This window comes from Dendropsophus ebraccatus, chromosome 5 (genome assembly GCF_027789765.1).
Source record: "Dendropsophus ebraccatus isolate aDenEbr1 chromosome 5, aDenEbr1.pat, whole genome shotgun sequence".
Lineage (NCBI taxonomy): Eukaryota > Metazoa > Chordata > Amphibia > Anura > Hylidae > Dendropsophus > Dendropsophus ebraccatus.
In genome coordinates, this window is record NC_091458.1 from 4,083,861 (window position 1) to 4,105,327 (window position 21,467).

General features: G+C 44.1%; 1 protein-coding gene across 1 annotated transcript in view; it reads left to right on the forward strand.

The window, feature by feature from the left end:
* Window positions 1-10,822: 10,822 nt before the first annotated feature.
* The window catches only part of LOC138793321 (olfactory receptor 52E2-like), a 32,251-nt gene continuing 21,606 nt past the window's right edge, over window positions 10,823-21,467 (forward strand). The window contains exons 1-2 of the mRNA XM_069971845.1: window positions 10,823-11,728; window positions 20,639-20,653. Of these exons, the coding sequence (XP_069827946.1) occupies window positions 10,823-11,728; window positions 20,639-20,653 (921 nt within the window). The remainder of the gene's footprint in view (window positions 11,729-20,638; window positions 20,654-21,467) is intronic.

The window sequence follows — 21,467 nt, forward strand, 5'->3', positions numbered from 1 at the left end:
GTTAGGAGGGCACTCGGGATTAGCACAGTTATCTCTATGGTTAGGGGGGCACTTGGGATTAGCACAGTTATCTCTATGGTTAGGAGGGCACTCAGGATTAGCACAGTTCTCTCTATGGTTAGGGGGAGCACTCAAGATTAGCACAGTTCTCTGTATGGTTAGGGGAGCACTTGGGATTAGCACAGTTCTCTCTGTGGTTAGGGGAGCACTCAGGATTAGCACAGTTCTCTCTATGGTTAGGGGAGCACTCAGGATTAGCACAGTTCTCTCTATGGTTAGGGGAGCACTCAGGATTAGCACAGTTCTCTCTATGGTTAGGGGAGCACTCGGGATTAGCACAGTTCTCTCTATGGTTAGGGGAGCACTCAGTATTAGCACAGTTCTCTCTATGGTTAGGAGGGCACTCAGGATTAGCACAGTTCTCTCTATGGTTAGGGGGGCACTCAGGATTAGCACAGTTCTCTCTATGGTTAGGGGAGCACTCAGGATTAGCACAGTTCTCTCTATGGTTAGGGGAGCACTCGGGATTAGCACAGTTCTCTCTATGGTTAGTGGAGCACTCAGGATTAGCACAGTTCTCTCTATGGTTAGGGGAGCACTCGGGATTAGCACAGTTCTCTCTATGGTTAGGGGGGCGCTTAGGATTAGCACAGTTCTCTCTATGGTTAGGGGGGCACTCAGGATTAGCACAGTTCTCTATGGTTAGGGGAGCACTCAGGATTAGCACAGTTCTCTCTATGGTTAGGGGAGCGCTCAGCATTAGCACAGTTTTCTCTATGGTTAGGGGAGCGCTCAGCGTTAGCACAGTTCTCTCTATGGTTATTGGGGCACTCAGGATATGAATAGTGTACAGAAAGGCTTGTAAAGTCCCACATGACAGCACTGACCATTACACCCCTGGGGCCTCCTGGTACTTAGACTATTTATCACTAATGCCCTCTCTGTGATTGCTCCCAGCCTGATTACACACAGCAGCGGCGTCTCACAGGGGCCACAGCACCTCGGGGCCATTGAGGTTGTTAGTTACACATTTGGGAGACTCTCCTATAGGACTTTGTGATACAATCTAAGGATATGTGAGCTTATAAGAGAGAGAGGAGAGGTGAAGATGTTCCCGTAGACCTGGCAGGGTCTGCAGCCGCAGGGACATCACTGGTAAGTTCTCTTCTTTGAGATGGCGACAGCTGGAAGGGACAATTACCTGTGACGGGAGCCATCCCTGACCAGATGTCGGTGAGTGTCACGTTACTAGTGGAGTCTCATCCACCGAGCGTGCACCAAATCATCCAGTCACCGATCAGCTGATCCATCAATCACAGACGCCTGTCCTCCCTGATCACCATTGTCACATCTACGATTGATGGAGCTTATACCAGATTTTCTGATATTCCCAGTCAGTCATGTCCGGTCATGTTCCCGTATAGGTGAGCGGTCACACACAATAGTCTGGGATGTCCGTGTCAGGATCAGGTTTGCTTGTTTTGTCCTCGTAGCAGTGTGTCACACAATACTGAACAGCTGCAGGGTGAAACCTCCGTAAGACGACGTCCTGCCCCTTATTCAGGATGGATGGAGGAGTATATGGGGCACTCAGGTGCTGTAAGCTGGAAAAAATGCCCCCCCCCCCCCCCCATAGATGTCCCCAGTCTATGCAGAGGAACGACATACTGTACCCCACATCACCCACTGAAGAAAGCGCAGAACTCCAGGGCCCATCCAGACGCTCACTATAAGTCACTCTCAGTGGACAATGGATGACAAGTAGTGATACAGAGAACCCCCAGATACTGAAGGCCCCATAATTCTTATTTCTCGTCCTGTCCTGAAGATTATGACACATCACTCCCCGACTAATCTACAACATCCGACTAATGACCTGTAATATCTGGTACATGTTCTACCACATACTATGGGACATCACTAATGACCTGTACTATCTGGTATCTTCTACCACATACTATGGGACATCACTAATGACCGGTAATATCTGGTAGGGACATGTTCTACCGCATACTATGGGACATCACTAATGACCTGTAATATCTGGTACATGTTCTACCACACACTATGGGACATCACTAATGACCGGTAATATCTGGTATCTTCTACCACATACTATGGGACATCACTAATGACCTGTAATATCTGGTACATGTTCTACCACATACTATGGGACATCACTAATGACCGGTAATATCTGGTACATGTTCTACCACATACTATGGGACATCACTAATGACCGGTAATATCTGGTAGGGACATGTTCTACCGCATACTATGGGACATCACTAATGACCTGTAATATCTGGTATATGTTCTACCACACACTATGGGACATCACTAATGACCGGTAATATCTGGTATCTTCTACCACATACTATGGGACATCACTAATGACCTGTAATATCTGGTACATGTTCTACCACATACTATGGGACATCACTAATGACCGGTAATATCTGGTATCTTCTACCACATACTATGGGACATCACTAATGGCCTGTAATATCTGGTACATGTTCTACCACATACTATGGGACATCACTAATGACCTGTAATATCTGGTATATGTTCTACCACACACTATGGGACATCACTAATGACCTGTAATATCTAGTATCTTCTACCGCATACTATGGGACATCACTAATGACCTGTAATATCTGGTACATGTTCTACCACACACTATGGGACATCACTAATGACCTGTAATATCTGGTACATGTTCTACCACATACTATGGGACATCACTAATGACCTGTAATATCTGGTATATGTTCTACCACATACTATGGGACATCACTAATGGCCTGTAATATCTGGTACATGTTCTACCACATACTATGGGACATCACTAATGACCTGTAATATCTGGTATATGTTCTACCACATACTATGGGACATCACTAATGACCTGTAATATCTGGTATATGTTCTACCACATACTATGGGACATCACTAATGACCTGTAATATCTAGTATCTTCTACCGCATACTATGGGACATCACTAATGACCTGTAATATCTGGTACATGTTCTACCACACACTATGGGACATCACTAATGACCTGTAATATCTGGTACATGTTCTACCACATACTATGGGACATCACTAATGACCTGTAATATCTGGTATATGTTCTACCACATACTATGGGACATCACTAATGCCCTGTAATATCTGGTACATGTTCTACCACATACTGTGGGACATCACTAATGGCCTGTAATATCTGGTATCTTCTACCGCATACTATGGGACATCACTAATGACCTGTAATATCTGGTATCTTCTACCACATACTATGGGACATCACTAATGACCTGTAATATCTGGTACATGTTCTACCACATACTATGGGACATCACTAATGGCCTGTAATATCTGGTACATGTTCTACCACATACTATGGGACATCACTAATGACCTGTAATATCTGGTATCTTCTACCACATACTATGGGACATCACTAATGACCTGTAATATCTGGTACATGTTCTACCACATACTATGGGACATCACTAATGACCTGTAATATCTGGTACATGTTCTACCACATACTATGGGACAGTCACTAATGACCTGTAATATCTGGTATCTTCTACCACATACTATGGGACATCACTAATGACCGGTAATATCTGGTACATGTTCTACCACATACTATGGGACATCACTAATGACCTGTAATATCTGGTATATGTTCTACCACATACTATGGGACATCACTAATGACCTGTAATATCTGGTATCTTCTACCACATACTATGGGACATCACTAATGACCTGTAATATCTGGTACATGTTCTACCACATACTATGGGACATCACTAATGACCTGTAATATCTGGTATCTTCTACCACATACTATGGGACATCACTAATGACCTGTAATATCTGGTACATGTTCTACCACATACTATGGGACATCACTAATGACCTGTAATATCTGGTATATGTTCTACCACATACTATGGGACATCACTAATGACCTGTAATATCTGGTATCTTCTACCACATACTATGGGACATCACTAATGACCTGTAATATCTGGTACATGTTCTACCACATACTATGGGACATCACTAATGACCTGTAATATCTGGTATCTTCTACCACATACTATGGGACATCACTAATGACCTGTAATATCTGGTACATGTTCTACCACATACTATGGGACGTCACTAATGACCTGTAATATCTGGTATCTTCTACCGCATACTATGGGACATCACTAATGACCTGTAATATCTGGTATCTTCTACCACATACTATGGGACATCACTAATGACCTGTAATATCTGGTACATGTTCTACCGCATACTATGGGACATCACTAATGACCTGTAATATCTGGTACATGTTCTACCACATACTATGGGACATCACTAATGGCCTGTAATATCTGGTATCTTCTACCACATACTATAGGACATCACTAATGACCTGTAATATCTGGTATATGTTCTACCACATACTATGGGACATCACGAATGACCTGTAATATCTGGTATCTTCTACCGCATACTATGGGACATCACTAATGACCTGTAATATCTAGTATCTTCTACCACATACTATGGGACATCACTAATGACCTGTAATATCTGGTACATGTTCTACCACACACTATGGGACATCACTAATGACCTGTAATATCTGGTACATGTTCTACCACATACTATGGGACATCACTAATGACCTGTAATATCTAGTATCTTCTACCGCATACTATGGGACATCACTAATGACCTGTAATATCTGGTATATGTTCTACCACACACTATGGGACATCACTAATGACCTGTAATATCTGGTACATGTTCCCACCACATACTATGGGACATCACTAATGACCTGTAATATCTGGTATCTTCTACCACATACTATGGGACATCACTAATGACCTGTAATATCTGGTATCTTCTACCGCACACTATGGGACATCACTAATGACCTGTAATATCTGGTACATGTTCTACCACATACTATGGGACATCACTAATGACCTGTAATATCTGGTACATGTTCTACCACATACTATGGGACATCACTAATGACCTGTAATATCTGGTACATGTTCTACCACACACTATGGGACATCACTAATGACCTGTAATATCTGGTACATGTTCTACCACATACTATGGGACATCACTAATGACCTGTAATATCTGGTACATGTTCTACCACACACTATGGGACATCACTAATGACCTGTAATATCTGGTACATGTTCTACCACATACTATGGGACATCACTAATGACCTGTAATATCTGGTACATGTTCTACCACATACTATGGGACATCACTAATGACCTGTAATATCTGGTATCTTCTACCACATACTATGGGACATCACTAATGACCTGTAATATCTGGTACATGTTCTACCACATACTATGGGACATCACTAATGGCCTGTAATATCTGGTACATGTTCTACCACATACTATGGGACATCACTAATGACCTGTAATATCTGGTACATGTTCTACCACATACTATGGGACATCACTAATGACCTGTAATATCTGGTACATGTTCCCACCACATACTATGGGACATCACTAATGACCGGTAATATCTGGTATCTTCTACCACATACTATGGGACATCACTAATGACCTGTAATATCTGGTATCTTCTACCACATACTATGGGACATCACTACTGACCTGTAATATCTGGTATCTTCTACCACATACTATGGGACATCACTAATGACCTGTAATATTTGGTATCTTCTACCACATACTATGGGACATCACTAATGACCTGTAATATCTGGTATCTTCTACCACATACTATGGGACATCACTAATGACCTGTAATATCTGGTACATGTTCTACCACACACTATGGGACATCACTAATGACCTGTAATATCTGGTACATGTTCTACCACATACTATGGGACATCACTAATGACCTGTAATATCTGGTACATGTTCTACCACACACTATGGACATCACTAATGACCTGTAATATCTGGTACATGTTCTACCACATACTATGGGACATCACTAATGACCTGTAATATCTGGTACATGTTCTACCACACACTATGGGACATCACTAATGACCTGTAATATCTGGTACATGTTCTACCACATACTATGGGACATCACTAATGACCTGTAATATCTGGTACATGTTCTACCACATACTATGGGACATCACTAATGACCTGTAATATCTGGTATCTTCTGCCACATACTATGGGACATCACTAATGACCTGTAATATCTGGTACATGTTCTACCACATACTATGGGACATCACTAATGGCCTGTAATATCTGGTACATGTTCTACCACATACTATGGGACATCACTAATGACCTGTAATATCTGGTATCTTCTACCACATACTATGGGACATCACTAATGACCTGTAATATCTGGTATCTTCTACCACATACTATGGGACATCACTAATGACCTGTAATATTTGGTATCTTCTACCACATACTATGGGACATCACTAATGACCTGTAATATCTGGTATCTTCTACCACATACTATGGGACATCACTAATGACCTGTAATATCTGGTACATGTTCTACCACATACAATGGGACATCACTAATGACCTGTAATATCTGGTACATGTTCTACCACATACTATGGGACATCACTAATGGCCTGTAATATCTGGTACATGTTCTACCACATACTATGGGACATCACTAATGACCTGTAATATCTGGTACATGTTCCCACCACATACTATGGGACATCACTAATGACCTGTAATATCTGGTATCTTCTACCACATACTATGGGACATCACTAATGGCCTGTAATATCTGGTATCTTCTACCACACACTATGGGACATCACTAATGACCTGTAATATCTGGTATCTTCTACCACATACTATGGGACATCACTAATGACCTGTAATATCTGGTACATGTTCTACCACACACTATGGGACATCACTAATGACCTGTAATATCTGGTACATGTTCTACCACATACTATGGGACATCACTAATGACCTGTAATATCTGGTACATGTTCTACCACACACTATGGGACATCACTAATGACATGTAATATCTGGTACATGTTCTACCACATACTATGGGACATCACTAATGACCTGTAATATCTAGTATCTTCTACCGCATACTATGGAACATCACTAATGACCTGTAATATCTGGTATATGTTCTACCACATACTATGGGACATCACTAATGACATGTAATATCTGGTACATGTTCTACCACATACTATGGGACATCACTAATGACCTGTAATATCTAGTATCTTCTACCGCATACTATGGGACATCACTAATGACCTGTAATATCTAGTATCTTCTACCACATACTATGGGACATCACTAATGACCTGTAATATCTGGTATCTTCTACCACATACTATGGGACATCACTAATGACCTGTAATATCTGGTACATGTTCTACCACATACTATGGGACATCACTAATGACCTGTAATATCTGGTACATGTTCTACCACATACTATGGGACATCACTAATGACCTGTAATATCTGGTATATGTTCTACCACATACTATGGGACATCACTAATGACCTGTAATATCTGGTATATGTTCTACCACACACTATGGGACATCACTAATGACCTGTAATATCTGGTATCTTCTACCGCATACTATGGGACATCACTAATGACCGGTAATATCTGGTACATGTTCTACCACATACTATGGGACATCACTAATGACCTGTAATATCTGGTATCTTCTACCACATACTATGGGACATCACTAATGAGCTGTAATATCTGGTACATGTTCTACCACATACTATGGGACATCACTAATGAGCTGTAATATCTGGTACATGTTCTACCACATACTATGGGACATCACTAATGGCCTGTAATATCTGGTACATGTTCTACCACATACTATGGGACATCACTAATGACCTGTAATATCTGGTATCTTCTACCACATACTATGGGACATCACTACTGACCTGTAATATCTGGTATCTTCTACCACATACTATGGGACATCACTAATGACCTGTAATATTTGGTATCTTCTACCACATACTATGGGACATCACGAATGACCTGTAATATCTGGTATCTTCTACCACATACTATGGGACATCACTAATGACCTGTAATATCTGGTACATGTTCTACCACATACAATGGGACATCACTAATGACCTGTAATATCTTGTATCTTCTACCACATACTATGGGACATCACTAATGACCTGTAATATCTGGTAGGGACATGTTCTACCACATACTATGGGACATCACTAATGACCTGTAATATCTGGTATCTTCTACCACATACTATGGGACATCACTAATGACCTGTAATATCTGGTATCTTCTACCACATACTATGGGACATCACTAATGACCTGTAATATCTGGTATCTTCTACCACATACTATGGGACATCACTAATGACCTGTAATATCTGGTATATGTTCTACCACATACTATGGGACATCACTAATGACCTGTAATATCTGGTATATGTTCTACCACATACTATGGGACATCACTAATGACCTGTAATATCTGGTAGGGACATGTTCTACCACATACTATGGGACATCACTAATGACCTGTAATATCTAGTATCTTCTACCACATACTATGGGACATCACTACTGACCTGTAATATCTGGTACATGTTCCCACCACATACTATGAGACATCACTAATGACCGGTAATATCTGGTATCTTCTACCACATACTATGGGACATCACTAATGGCCTGTAATATCTGGTATATGTTCTACCACATACTATGGGACATCACTAATGACCTGTAATATCTGGTACATGTTCTACCGCATACTATGGGACATCACTAATGACCTGTAATATCTGGTACATGTTCTACCACATACTATGGGACATCACTAATGGCCTGTAATATCTGGTACATGTTCTACCACATACTATGGGACATCACTAATGACCTGTAATATCTGGTATCTTCTACCACATACTATGGGACATCACTAATGACCTGTAATATCTGGTATCTTCTACCACATACTATGGGACATCACTAATGACCTGTAATATCTGGTACATGTTCTACCACATACTATGGGACATCACTAATGACCTGTAATATCTGGTACATGTTCCCACCACATACTATGGGACATCACTAATGACCTGTAATATCTAGTACATGTTCTACCACATACTATGGGACATCACTAATGACCTGTAATATCTGGTACATGTTCTACCACATACTATGGGACATCACTAATGACCTGTAATATCTGGTAGGGACATGTTCTACCACATACTATGGGACATCACTAATGACCTGTAATATCTAGTACATGTTCTACCTCATACTATGGGACATCTCTAATGACCTGTAATATCTGGTACATGTTCTACCACATACTATGGGACATCACTAATGACCTGTAATATCTGGTATCTTCTACCACATACTATGGGACATCACTAATGACCTGTAATATCTGGTACATGTTCTACCACATACTATGGGACATCACTAATGACCTGTAATATCTAGTACATGTTCTACCACATACTATGGGACATCACTAATGACCTGTAATATCTGGTATCTTCTACCACATACTATGGGACATCACTAATGACCTGTAATATCTGGTATCTTCTACCACATACTATGGGACATCACTAATGACCTGTAATATCTGTTATCTTCTACCACATACTATGGGACATCACTAATGACCTGTAATATCTGGTATCTTCTACCACACACTATGGGACATCACTAATGACCTGTAATATCTGGTATCTTCTACCACATACTATGGGACATCACTAATGACCTGTAATATCTGGTACATGTTCTACCACATACTATGGGACATCACTAATGACCTGTAATATCTGGTACATGTTCTACCACATACTATGGGACATCACTAATGGCCTGTAATATCTGGTACATGTTCTACCACATACTATGGGACATCATTAATGACCTGTAATATCTGGTACATGTTCTACCACATACTATGGGACATCACTAATGGCCTGTAATATCTGGTACATGTTCTACCACATACTATGAGACATCACTAATGACCTGTAATATCTGGTACATGTTCCCACCACTCCAATCCCATCCCCCATGTACATGTACGGGAGAGATAGCTGTCAGTTTGATTGAAATGTACAGCCTGCTCTAATGTTACCAAATCAACCTTTATGGGTATGGAGACTATGTGAGGCCCTAGTACAAGATCTGTAACAAGACCCCGACTTACCTTGTCTCCTCCATTATACCTGTAGCCTTGTATGTGGCAGATACCTGCTTGGGCCCTCTTGCAAACCAAGGACCAAATACTGTGACCTCTGCACCCTCTGTTGCTTCATCTCTGTCCAAGGCAGATGGACTCATCAGAGAGTCCAGGATGTTCTCTACCAGTTAAGGCTCCTGTTTTTGTGACCACAGCTTGGTCAATGTTCTCTTCCTTGTGTTCTCCACCATGACCCATGTCCTATGACCAGTATGTGCCTTTGTATATTGTACAATCTGTATGTGAAGTCTCTCATCAAGGCTGGTGTCATTTAGATGAGTCCTATATGTCATGCTCCTCAGTATCTTCTTCACAGTAAGCGCTCAGTAAAATGATCCTCAACATGGCTGGTATTGATATTGTACTTCCTAGCCTGTAGAGATGCAGATAAGATGTACATATAGATTATTAGTGGTGGCTGAAGCTGAGATTCATTGTGCAGTATAACACCATGTGGTGACTTCTCCATGTTCTGTACTTTAAGGACTATGCCTGTCCGTGTCCACCATGCTTCTGATGAATTATTCACATCCTTTTGTCTTCATCTTACTCGGGATCCCAGGTCTAGAAGATGTTGAGTGTTGGATCTCCATCCCCTTCTGCTGTATGTACATCATTGCCTTCTTCGGGAATATCATCATCCTACTGATCATCAGATATGAGAAGCGTCTTCATGAGCCCATGTTCTTCTTTCTTTCTATGTTGTCCATGACTGATGTTGTTCTGTCATCTTCCACCCTTCCTAAGATGTTGGGCATCTTCTGGTTTAATCTACGGGAGATCAGATTTGAGGCTTGTCTAACTCAGATGTTCTTCATCCATTCCTTTACTGCCATAGAGTCAGGTTTCTTCTTGGCTATGGCATTTGACCGCTATGTGGCCATATGTAACCCCCTGAGACATTCGGCCATTCTAAGCAGGAGAACCGTTCTTGTCATTGGGATTTCTGTGGTGTTTCGAGCTCTGGTGTTTTTCTTACCTCATCCATTAATTATAAGAAGCCTGATTTTCTGTGAAACCAATATTATCCCTCACACGTACTGCGAATTCATGGCTGTCATAAAGTTGGCATGCGAAGACTCATCCGTACAGTTCTACAGCTTAATCATAGCTGCTTTTATGGGGGTTTTCGACCTACTATGGATAATCATATCCTACACCTTAATCCTTTATGCCGTCCTCAACCTTCCCACCAAGCAGGCCGGTCTGAAGGCCCTCAGCACCTGCACATCTCACATCATAGTCATCTTGATTTTCTACTCTACGGCTACATTCACATTCGCCACCCATCGGTTTGGCCACAACATTCAGCCACAGATCCATATCAGTATTGCCAATATTTACCTCTTGGTTCCGCCAATGTTGAACCCAGTTATTTATGGGGTGAGGACTAAGAGGATCCGAGAGACGATTGTCCGAGTTTTTTATTCTGCGTTTATCAGCCCAACGTTATAATTGTGATTAAGTTATTAAATACATATAATTTCCATATATCTGTTGTGTTACTTACTGTTTATTCCATACTTCTTCCTACATACACTGTCTAAGTAGTTGTAGTTATTCCAGAATCTTATAGTAGCTCAAAAAAATCTATTCCTGTTTCCTTGTTATTTTTTTTGTATACCCTTGTACCGAGGAGCAGGAACACTCCCTGTCCTCAGCTGATCATGTCTTTTGTGCTGGCTTCAAAATCTATGGCTATTGGCCGCACATCTTTCTATGTAAAGAGAAGATGTGTGGTTGACACCAATGCATTTAAATAACTGCACAAACAATATGGTGATCGCTCATGTGGATTGTGATCATGACCTTTAAAGGGAATCTGTCAGCACTTTGACTGGACCTGGAGACAGGCCACTGGGTAAATAGGCAGAAAAGCCGGAGAGGAAGTAGTGGTGAGGCATGCCAAGGTGCGGAACAAACGCCAAGCCACTACTCCTCATTGACACTTGTGTTTGTAAAGAGTGTAAAACATCTACTGCACTGAGGCTTTGAAGACGGAGACCATGCACACAAGGGGACTACACAGTCAGCACCTCAGGTCCAGATTCCCTTTAAAGGGGTTATCCAGCGCTACAAAAACATGGCCACTTTTCCCCCTATTGTTGTCTCCAGTTCAGGTGCAGTTTGCAATTAAGCTCCATTTACTTCAATGGAACTGAGTTTCAAAACCCCACCCAATCTGGAGACAACAGTAGGGAGAAAGTGGCCATGTTTTTGTAGCGCTGGAGAACCCCTTTAAATACACTGCAAACAAGTGCTGATCGGAGCTCGTCTGCATTCTTGCACTGCCCTATATTGGGCTGTGCAAAAGGACCGTACGATTTTGTTATGTGGTGCTATCCTGGGAGTCTTCGGAGTCAGAGTCAGCACTCAGGGAAGGAAGCCGCTATAGATGGAACATGGTTCTCCTCCCTTGTGACGCAGTGGGGGAAGCTTCTGTGAGCTGTATAGCTTTATAAAGCAGGTCTTATATTTTACCTCTTATATAGAAAGAGTATTGATCTATAGGATAGCTGATGTTCATATGGCTTTCCATCTCTGTAGCAGAGGCCATGATACATGTTCTTGGCTAATGCTACTTATCGGGAACTGTGGGTCACATTGAGATAGGACTTATCACTGGCTATTAATGTTTCAGCGGCGTCCAGTGCTCTGGGCCGCCACTTTCTCAGCCACTTTCCTTCCGTGGATGCCGGAGCCCACATGCCTGGGTATTTTACATCTCTGTAGTGTTCTCTTCATGGATCGGATCCCTTCCTTTCTGAATTGTGACCCTGCTGTTGCCGTTCAGCAGAGCACACACTTCCCACAATTACCCTTGTTTGTATGTGCAGTAAAGACCATTTGCCATTATCAACATTTAGATTGGTTGCGATGACTTAACAGACTTTAGAAAGAGAGACAACCAGTACTCACAGTAGAGAATCCATCTTGCTGTTATGAGTAAGTGGCGCGGCACCTCCACTAGTACTTGGCATCCATGTGTCACCTGTATAAGCGACCCTTGACATCTCCCTGTAAGGACTCAGCGAAAGCAGAAGGAAAAGAACTGCAATGTCTCCAACCCCCTTACTTATAGTCTATGGAGTGTTACACACAGGCCTACACTAACCCCCTTACTTATAGTCTATGGAGTGTTACACACAGGCCTACACTAACCCCCTTACTTATAGTCTATGGAGTGTTACACACAGGCCTACACTAACCCCCTTACTTATAGTCTATGGAGTGTTACACACAGGCCTACACTAACCCCCTTATAGTCTATGGAGTGTTACACACAGGCCTACAATAACCCCCTTACTTATAGTCTATGGAGTGTTACACACAGGCCTACACTAACCCCCTTACTTATAGTCTATGGAGTGTTACACACAGGCCTACACTAACCCCCTTATAGTCTATGGAGTGTTACACACAGGCCTACACTAACCCCCTTACTTATAGTCTATGGAGTGTTACACACAGGCCTACACTAACCCCCTTACTTATAGTCTATGGAGTGTTACACACAGGTCTACACTAACCCCCTTACTTATAGTCTATGGAGTGTTACACACAGGCCTACACTAACCCCCTTATAGTCTATGGAGTGTTACACACAGGCCTACACTAACCCCCTTACTTATAGTCTATGGAGTGTTACACACAGGCCTACACTAACCCCCTTACTTATAGTCTATGGAGTGTTACACACAGGCCTACACTAACCCCCTTATAGTCTATGGAGTGTTACACACAGGCCTACACTAACCCCCTTACTTATAGTCTATGGAGTGTTACACACAGGCCTACACTAACCCACTTATAGTCTATAAAGTGTTACACACAGACCTACACTAACCCCCTTATAGTCTATGGAGTGTTACACACAGGCCTACACTAACCCCCTTATAGTCTATGGAGTGTTACACACAGGCCTACACTAACCCCCTTATAGTCTATGGAGTGTTACACACAGACCTACACTAACCCCCTTACTTATAGTCTATGGAGTGTTACACACAGGCCTACACTAACCCCCTTACTTATAGTCTATGGAGTGTTACACACAGGCCTACACTAACCCCCTTACTTATAGTCTATGGAGTGTTACACACAGGCCTACACTAACCCCCTTACTTATAGTCTATGGAGTGTTACACACAGGCCTACACTAACCCCCTTACTTATAGTCTATGGAGTTACACACAGGCCTACACTAACCCCCTTATAGTCTATGGAGTGTTACACACAGACCTACACTAACCCCCTTACTTATAGTCTATGGAGTGTTACACACAGGCCTACACTAACCACCTTACTTATAGTCTATGGAGTGTTACACACAGGCCTACACTAACCCCCTTACTTATAGTCTATGGAGTGTTACACACAGGCCTACACTAACCCCCTTATAGTCTATGGAGTGTTACACACAGGCCTACACTAACCCCCTTACTTATAGTCTATGGAGTGTTACACACAGGCCTACACTAACCCCCTTACTTATAGTCTATGGAGTGTTACACACAGGCCTACACTAACCTCCTTACTTATAGTCTATGGAGTGTTACACACAGGCCTACACTAACCTCCTTATAGTCTATGGAGTGTTACACACAGGACTACACTAACCCCCTTATAGTCTATGGAGTGTTACACACAGGCCTACACTAACCCCCTTACTTATAGTCTATAAAGTGTTACACACAGGCCTACACTAACCCCCTTACTTATAGTCTATGGAGTGTTACACACAGACCTACACTAACCCCCTTACTTATAGTCTATGGAGTGTTACACACAGGCCTACACTAACCCCCTTATAGTCTATGGAGTGTTACACACAGACCTACACTAACCCCCTTATAGTCTATGGAGTGTTACACACAGGCCTACACTAACCACCTTACTTATAGTCTATGGAGTGTTACACACAGGCCTACACTAACCTCCTTACTTATAGTCTATGGAGTGTTACACACAGGCCTACACTAACCTCCTTATAGTCTATGGAGTGTTACACACAGGACTACACTAACCCCCTTATAGTCTATGGAGTGTTACACACAGGCCTACACTAACCCCTTACTTATAGTCTATGGAGTGTTACACACAGGCCTACACTAACCCCCTTACTTATAGTCTATGGAGTGTTACACACAGACCTACACTAACCCCCTTACTTATAGTCTATGGAGTGTTACACACAGGCCTACACTAACCCCCTTATAGTCTATGGAGTGTTACACACAGACCTACACTAACCCCCTTATAGTCTATGGAGTGTTACACACAGGCCTACACTAACCCCATTACGTATAGTCTATGGAGTGTTACACACAGGCCTACACTAACCCCCTTACTTATAGTCTATGGAGTGTTACACACAGGCCTACACTAACCCCCTTATAGTTACATAGTTACATAGTATTCATAGTCATAGTTAATACGGTTGAAAAAAGACACATGTCCATCAAGTTCAACCAAGGAGGGGATGGATACAGGGAAGGGGGAGGGGTGATAGGCTCTATACATACAGGGAAGGGGGAGGGGTGATAGGTTCTATACATACAGGGGAGGGGGAGGGGTGATAGCTTCTATACATACAGGGAAGGGGGAGGGGTGATAGGTTCTATACATACAGGGAAGGGGGAGGGGTGATAGGTTCTATACATATGCATTTATATTATTTTGGTCTAAGAACTTGTCTCTCCTGTTTTGAAGCCTCTACTGTTGTTGCTGTGACCAGATCCTGTGGTGACTGTTCCACAGATTCACAGTTCTCATGGTAAAGAAGGCTTGTCGCCTCCGGAGATTGAACCTTTTTTTCTCCAGGCAGAGGCAGCGCCCCCTTGTCTCTCTGGGTGGAGGCAGCGCCCCCTTGTCTCTCCGGGCGGAGGCAGCCCCCCTTGTCTCTCCGGGTGGAGGCAGCGCCCCCTTGTCTCTCCAGGTGGAGGCAGCGCCCCCTTGTCTCTCCAGGTGGAGGCAGCGCCCCCTTGTCTCTCCAGGTGGAGGCAGCGCCCCCTTGTCTCTCCGGGTGGAGGCAGTGCCCCCTTGTCTCTCTGGGTGGAGGCAGCGCCCCCTTGTCTCTCCAGGTGGAGGCAGCGCCCCCTTGTCTCTCCGGGTGGAGGCAGCGCCCCCTTGTCTCTCCGGGTGGAGGCAGCACCCCCTTGTCTCTCCGGGTGGAGGCAGCGCCCCCTTGTCTCTCCGGGTGGAGGCAGCGCCCCCTTGTCTCTCCGGGTGGAGGCAGCGCCCCCTTGTCTCTCCGGGTGGAGGCAGCGCCCCCTTGTCTCTCCGGGTGGAGGCAGCGCCCCCTTGTCTCTCCGGGTGGAGGCAGCGCCCCCTTGTCTCTCCGGGTGGAGGCAGCGCCCCCTTGTCTCTCCGGGTGGAGGCAGTGCCCTCTTGTCTCTCCGGGTGGAGGCAGCGCCCCCTTGTCTCTCCGGGTGGAGGCAGTGCCCCCTTGTCTCTCCAGGTGGAGGCAGCGCCCCCTTGTCTCTCCGGGTGGAGGCAACGCCCCCTTGTCTCTCCAGGCGGAGTCAGTGCCCTCTTGTCCTTTGAGGGGGTTTTACCTGGAACATCTTTTCCCCATATTTCTTGTAGGGGCCATTTATATATTTAAATAAGTTAATCATATCTCCCCTTAAACGTCTCTTCTCCAGACTAAACAAATGTAACTCCCCTAATCTCTCCTCATAACTATGTTCCATAAACTAATGTTCCATTCCCCTTATTAGTTTAGTTGCCCGTCTTTGTACCCTCTCCAGCTCTAGAACGTCCTTTTTATGAATCGGGTTCCAAAACTGGACGGCATACTCCAGATGAGGCCGCACCAAAGCTTTATAAAGCGGTAATATTATATCCCTGTCCCGAGAGTCCATGCCTGTTTTAATGCATGACAATATCCTGCTGGCCTTAGAAGCAGCTGACTGACATTGTGTGCTGTTCTGTAGTCTATTATCTACAAGTACACCCAGATCCTTCTCTATCAGCGACTCTCCCAGAGTAACTCCCCCCAGGACATATGATGCTGCAGGTTATTACTCCCCCCAGGACATATGATGCATGCGGGTTATTAGTACCCAGGTGCATAACTTTACATTTATCCACATTGAACCTCATTTGCCAAGTGGACGCCCAAACACTCAGTGTGTCTAAGTCATCCTGTAACATCTGCACATCCTCCATAGACTGTACTGTACTACAAAGCTTGGTGTCATCTGCAAAGATAGAAACATTGCTGTTAATTCCATTCTCAATATCATTAATAAACAAGTTAAACAGAAGAGGGCCCAGTACTGACCCTTGGGGTACACCACTTATTACTTACCGGGGACCATTCGGAGTAGGAATCATTGACCACCACTCTCTGGGTACGATTATTAAGCCAGTTTTCAATCCAGTTACACATCAAATTTTCCAAACCGATAGACTTTAACTTACCCATCAGACGTCCATGAGGAACTGTGTCAAACGCTTTTGCAAAATCCAGGTACACGATATCCACAGCCGCCCCCCCCATCCAGGCTTCTACTCACATCTTCATAGAAACATATTAGGTTGGTTTGACAGCTTCTGTCCTTAGTAAAACCATGCTGGTTATCACTTATAATACTATTAGCCACTACATATTCCTGGATGTAGTCCCTTATAAGCCCCTCAAATAGTTTCCCCACAATGGACGTTAAGCTTACGGGTCTATAGTTACCTGGGGAAGTTCGAGAGCCCTTTTTGAAGATCGGCATTACATTTGCCTTACGCCAGTCCCTCGGCACAATACCAGTAAGCAAAGAATCAAGGAATATTTCATACAAGGGTAGTGAAATTACAGAACTGAGTTCCCTAAGAACTCTGGGGTGCAATCCATCAGGCCCTGGAGCTTTGGTTACATTGAGTTTGTTTAATTTATCTTGGACCATATCTATAGTAAACCAGTTCAGTACATTACATGTGTTAGCTGCACTGGCCCCACCCACCTCAGTACTGGCCCCACCCACCACAGCTCCATCCTCTTTTGTATATACAGAGCTGAAGAACCCATTAAGTAACTCAGCTTTCTCCTGATCCCCAGTTATTAATTCCCCGTCGCCATTATTTAGGGGTCCTACATGCTCTGTCCTTGGTTTTTTTGCATTAATATATTTGAAGAATTTTTGGGGTTTCTTTTGCTTTCTATGGCTACCTGCCTTTCATTGTGAATTTTTGCTGCTTTTATTACATTTTTACAGGTTTTGTTGACTTCTTTGTAATGTTTAAATGCTACAGCTGACCCCTCTGATTTATATTTTTTGAATGCCCCTTTTTTCTCCTTTATAGCCCTTCTAACCTCGGTTGTCGCCATGTGGGATTGGATTTTTACCGTTTATATTTGTTACCCATAGGAATATATTTGGCAGTACAGTTATTTAATGTGGATTTGAAGATTTCCCATTTATTAGCTGTATCCGTATGTGACAGCAGCCGCTCCCAGTCTGTGCCCTGAAGTTCTGCCCTTAACCCAGGAAAATTGGCCCTTTTAAAATTAAGAGTTTTTGCCCTACCAACATGCTTTTCTTTTCTACACTTTAAGCTAAAAGTCACTATATTGTGGTCACTATTCCCCAGGTGTTCATGGACAGTGACATCCCCAACCAGCTCAGCGTTGTTAGAAATAACCAGATCCGGCAGCCGTCACTTCTAGTTGGCTCCTCCACAAACTGGCCCAGAAAATTATCCTGCAGGAGGGTAAGAAATTCCCCCCCTTTGTGGATTTAGCTGAACCGTGACCCCAATCTATATCTGGGTAGTTGAGGTCCCCATTAACACTACTGTCCCCTCCCGGGCAGCCCGCTCTATTTGTCTGTTCAACTGGCCATCTACCTCCTCAGTAATGTTGGGGGGTCTATAGATTACACCAAGAATAATTTTTTCACTCTTTACCTCCTTCTGTAGTTCTACCCACAATGCTTCCACATCATCACAGTCCTCTCCCACTATTGCATCTGTTACACTCACTTTAATATAATTTCTGACATACATACTCCTCCTCCTCCTCCTGCCCGCCCTGTCCTTATACCATACAGACATACTCCTCCTCCCCCTGCCCACCCTCTCCTTATACCATACAGACATACTCCTCCTCCTCCTGCCCACCCTGTCCTTATACTATACAGACATCCTCCTCCTCCTCCTGCCCACCCTGTCCTTATACTATACAGACATACTCCTCCTCCTCCTGCCCACCCTGTCCTTATACTATACAGACATCCTCCTCCTCCCCCTGCCCACCCTGTCCTTATACCATACAGACATACTCCTCCTCCCCCTGCCCACCCTGTCCTTATACCATACAGACATACTCCTCCTCCTCCTGCCCACCCTGTCCTTATACCATACAGACCTACTCCTCCTCCTCCTGCCCACCCTGTCCTTATACCATACAGACATACTCCTCCTCCCCTTCTGCCCACCCTGTCCTTATACCATACAGACATACTCCTCCTCCTGCCCACCCTGTCCTTATACCATACAGACATACTCCTCCTCCCCCTGCCCACCCTGTCCTTATACCATACAGACATACTCCTCCTCCCCTTCTGCCCACCCTGTCCTTATACCATACAGACATACTCCTCCTCCCCCTGCCCACCCTCTCCTTATACCATACAGACATACTCCTCCTCCTCCTGCCCACCCTGTCCTTATACTATACAGACATCCTCCTCCTCCCCCTGCCCTCCCTGTCCTTATACCATACAGACATACTCCTCCTCCTGCCCACCCTGTCCTTATACCATACAGACATACTCCTCCTCCGCTTCTGCCCACCCTGTCCTTATACCATACAGACATCCTCCTCCTCCCCCTGCCCACCCTGTCCTTATACCGTACAGACATACTCCTCCTCCCTTCTGAACAACGCAAATCCCTGAATATTGACAGCCCAGTCATGTGAGGAGTCCAGCCATGTCTCAGTCACACCAACCACATCAATAGACTCCTCCAGAACCAAGGCCTCTAGCTCCCCCATCTTGCTGGCTAGACTTCTGGCATTAGTAACCATACACTTTATATTACCATCGAGTTTAACCCCTTCATTATAAGAAATGGGATTTATTACTGTGCTGTGGCTACAATCATCCTCACTGTTCATCCGCAACATATGGATCTCCCTATGCACTGTTTTTATCCTCCCCCCACAGGACCCTTCTCCTCCCTCCTCATTGTTCTGTCCCCTCTCTAACCTATCTGCCACTACATTACATACTACATTGTCCTCCCTCCACATCCCTAGTTTATAATCCCCTCCACCCCTTCTAGGATTCTCTCCCCCAGCACAGCGGACCCCCTTCCATTAAGGTGCAAATTATCTGCGGAAAACAGATTGTACCCCAATGAAAAGTCAGCCCAGTGCTCTAAAAACCCAAACCCTTCTCCTCTACACCATGACTTGAGCCATGCATTTACCTCCCGCAGCTCCCGCTGTCTTTCCTGCGATGCGCATGGCACAGGCAGTATTCCAGAGAATACCACCTTGGAGGTCCTTCCCTTCAACTTAGCACCTAGTTCTGTAAAATTATTTTTAATAGACCTCCACCTACCTTGTATCCTGTCATTGGTTCCCACATGGACCACGACAGCTGGGTCATCCCCAGCCCCCCCAAGTAATTTATCCACCCTTTCCACCACATGCCGAACCCTGGCACCAGGGAGACAGAAAACCATTCGGTTGAGGCGGTCTTGGCGACAAATTATTTTATCCGTCTTCCTGATTATAGAATCCTCTACAACCACTAACTGTCTAGGCCTACCTACATTACCATCCCCCACTACTAGCTGTCCTACCTACTATACCATCCCACCCACTACTAGCTGTCCTACCTACAATACCATCCCCCCACTACTAGCTGTCCTACCTACAATACCATCCCCCCACTACTAGCTGTCCTACCTACAATACCATCCCCTCACTACTAGCTGTCCTACCTACAATACCATCCCTCCCATTACTAGCTGTCCTACCTACAATACCATCCCTCCCATTACTAGCTGTCCTACCTACAATACCATCCCCCACTACTAGTTGGACTGTTCCCCCGGCTGTTAGGGAGAACAGGTTCCACTAGAGCTGCCATTTCTGACACGGATGCCCTTGCATCATCACCTAACTTGGCACTTTTGCTTGGGC